General features: G+C 31.8%; 1 protein-coding gene across 2 annotated transcripts; it reads right to left on the bottom strand.

Annotated features, from left to right (window-relative positions):
- Window positions 1-797: 797 nt before the first annotated feature.
- LOC108723899 (ribosomal RNA processing protein 36 homolog) lies at window positions 798-2042 on the bottom strand. 2 transcript variants are annotated; one of them, XM_018449932.1, is made up of 4 exons: window positions 1946-2042; window positions 1742-1828; window positions 1113-1635; window positions 798-1047 (listed from the first exon to the last, which is right to left on the bottom strand). In XM_018449932.1, exons 2-4 carry the CDS (start codon window positions 1784-1786, stop codon window positions 908-910), a joined length of 708 nt encoding a protein of 235 aa, XP_018305434.1. In that variant the 5' UTR covers window positions 1787-1828; window positions 1946-2042; the 3' UTR covers window positions 798-907. The 2 variants fall into 2 exon arrangements, with proteins under 2 accessions (XP_018305434.1, XP_018305433.1); XM_018449931.1 differs by having other exon boundaries at window positions 1742-1830; window positions 1937-2042.
- Between the last annotated feature and the right edge of the window lie 1357 nt (window positions 2043-3399).

Consider the following 3399-nt stretch of genomic DNA (forward strand, 5'->3'; position numbering starts at 1 on the left):
TATATATATATATACACACAGACACATATTTCTTCTATTCCTATATTTTATAAATTTATTTATATTTTGTATAATTATTTATTTTATAATTTTTAAACATTTTATGAAGTATTTTTTTATTTGATCCACTGTTAATGGTTAATTAATTGTAATTTGTAACTTGTTTTATATACATTTACGAATTTGAAATGTATAAACTATAACTCTGCAAATTAAACAAGATTTCCTTATTATGAGGAATATTATTTACCTATATTTATTTTGTAAAGATATATTAACAATAATATTAATGAGAAAATGTAGAAGACATACTCTTCTTAAAATAAAAGAATATGCAAAAGTATAGTTCTACTTTAGATTCACAAATGCTTTCTCAATAAGTCAGCAATCTAATTATATTATAGATATCTGTCGTTATAGTAATAAAGAATGTCTGTAAGCAGGATTAGAAAGTAATGAAAGGACAGTGTTGCGACTTTCTTCAGTATTTGATTAATCACAAGTAAAATAAAGGAAGTTGAAACTTTGTATAGTGAGCTAAGAATTAACTATAGATCTCTACTAAGGCAATAGTCTTATAGACATAATTATAAAATTTATTTACATAGCTAGCTGTTTTTAATAGTACTTTGTCGATAATTCAACTTAATTACAAAATTCATATGCAATCATATTTACATTTCTTTTACATAATGTATATATACATATCGCTCATTTGCTAAAATATAACTAAAATATCACTTTTTAGTTGTTTGTCAAAAAAGAACGGAAACATAATAAAAAAAACATACTTCAAAAGTATATACTTTTATTCCTCTACAATCAATCAACATCAAAACTGCATAACTCATTTTCTGAAGAACTTTTTTTTAGTTGTCTCATAGTTGTAACAAATGAGCGATATGTTTTACTCTGTTTCCTCCACTCTTAATTTTGTCCTATCTTTGTGTTTATTTTTCTTCCGCAATCTCTGAATATGTTTCTTCAGTTTTCCTGTATTTTTCAATTCTTCATACTGTGAAACTAGGTCCAAGACTTTCTTCTCAGCTGCAGAAGACAAATAAAATAATATAATATAAATCAGAATCATATTAATAATAAAATCAACTTACATTTTTTCTTGAAGACAGGCTTCTCTCCTTGTTTAACAGATTCCAACAGTTCCTTCTTCTCAAGCTGTTTTTTTTCTTCTTTCTCCTTCTTTTTCCTCTCCTCTCTTAATTGATTTTCAAGCCTCTGGATAAGATATTTTATCTTCTTTATAGCTTTGAGATCTGTAGTTTCTTTCAGTTCTTTTTGCAAAGTTTTGAGATCATTTTCCCGTAGCTTGTTAATAAATGCATAAGAATTCTTGAAGGCCTTTTCATTAAATGTACCACATAAACTATCAAATCTAGGATCTCGAGATGCAACTTCCTTGATTTGTGTCATCTTTTCGTATTTGATTGGAATTGGCTTTTTAGCAGACATTTCCCGTGGCCTGTTCTTATTTTCCCGTTTAAATTTTATTTTCTCTGTTTTTTTCTTACTTTTCTTACCAAACAGAGTCTCATTGTACACCTTGGTTCCTAATTTCTCCTTTAACTTCTGTAAATCCTCAAAACTCATATGTTTTAATTCCTCTCGTATTTGTTCCTAAAACATAACAATCCAAAACATATGATCACGTATAAAAGCTCTTTTTGTAATAACAGTCTTGGATAAAATCAATTCAAATAAACAGACAAAATAAAGAACTTACACGAGCTTTATTTTCTGTAAGTAGGGACTCTTCCTCATCACTCATGTTGAATCTTAAGATATGATAGCGGAATATAAATTCAGTAATCTCTACAAAAACGCAACGATACATTCTTAGGTTAGGATATACAACTTCTTTATGTACTCAATAAAGAAAAAAACAAGAAAATTAGAAAAATACATTCATATAACTTACATCACTTACATCTGCAAGAAATGTATTAATCACAAAGATGTCTAAAAAGATAAATCATACATTGTTAATTCTATTTGTACGCCATGCAAAAATTTACAGAATATCTGATAGAATCCTGCACAAGTTAGGTATCGATTAATCGATGGGTCGCCTCCTCGGCCGTTTCGATATCTGAGAATCTCGAACTGTGATATTGCGATTCTCGAATATTCAACTTTTGAGAGAAAAGGCCATGGCACACACATTCCGTAACAGTAACCATAAGACGTACCGTAAGAATCAGCCAATTAGAATTAAGAGTTCAAAAGAATTCTCTACTGTGATTGGCTGATTCTTACGGTACGTCTTATGGATACTGGTACGGAAGGTGTGTGCCATGGCCTAAACTGGAGAATGAATATGCCTGTATCTTAACGATCACCGTATATATCTATGTACGTATGTTAAAAAGCGGTAATTTACCATGGTAAATGTATAGCGATTATTGTTAAAATATCGAAAATGCGTAAAATAAGCTAATTGTAAGAGCGGAACATCGCATCGCTTCGTCGCGGCGCTCCATGCGCGTGAAGTTGACCGCGCGAGAGACGAAACCGTTACGCTTTTAACTGTATTTACGTTTTATTTGCGGAATTCGACAGACGCGGCTTCGGAGTGGTGTCGAAATTATTCATTTAATTCGTAAGTGAAATATATATTAAGGGTGCTTCCAGTAACGAAACACAGTCATACACTGGCTTTGTTTCGTTGTTCACTGGGAGTACTGGAACTCTCTAGTACGTGACGTGAGCTATAGATTTTTGATACGCGCAGTAAATGACGGAACGCAGCCATTATTGTGGGCGGAAGCAAAAAGTTTTGTGGTTTGTTTGCGTCGCATGTTCTAATATGTTGTTATTATATCCCCTACTGACTCCAACGCGCGTGAGTATAGGAATTGCGAGTATATGGCTGCGTTCCGTTTCATGCGTGATGTGCATGATGCATCATTTATCCTTGTTTAACATTCGGTGAATAACAAGGATAAAAGATGCATCATGCGCATCACGCGTGAAACGGAATGCAGCCTATATTGTAGGAGTATGTTAGAGCATGCGACGTAAACAAATTTCTACATAACGCATAACACATATAAGAAAATGAATCAAGTACTTTACTTTCTTTTTTTAGGGATGCACCGGATATCCGAAAAGTATCCGGTATTACTCGGCACTTTTTTACTATCCGATCGGATAATCGGATATCATTAGTATCCCGGTTGGAATTTGATATCATTAAATTGTAGATACTTTATTATACAAATGTTCTAGAAATAAGTATGTATATTCATGATGCTATACTGTCTTATACATTGTTGCAAAATTTCAATTTTTTCCTTTTTATAGGTTTTTTTTTAAGAACACATTTTCCTGGAGTCGGATATCTGGAAAATGTCGGATATCCGATTTTACATTCTGTCCGGT

The sequence above is a fragment of the Mycetomoellerius zeteki genome, unplaced genomic scaffold, assembly GCF_001594055.1.
Source record: "Mycetomoellerius zeteki isolate Tzet28-1 unplaced genomic scaffold, Tzet1.0 scaffold252, whole genome shotgun sequence".
NCBI lineage: Eukaryota > Metazoa > Arthropoda > Insecta > Hymenoptera > Formicidae > Mycetomoellerius > Mycetomoellerius zeteki.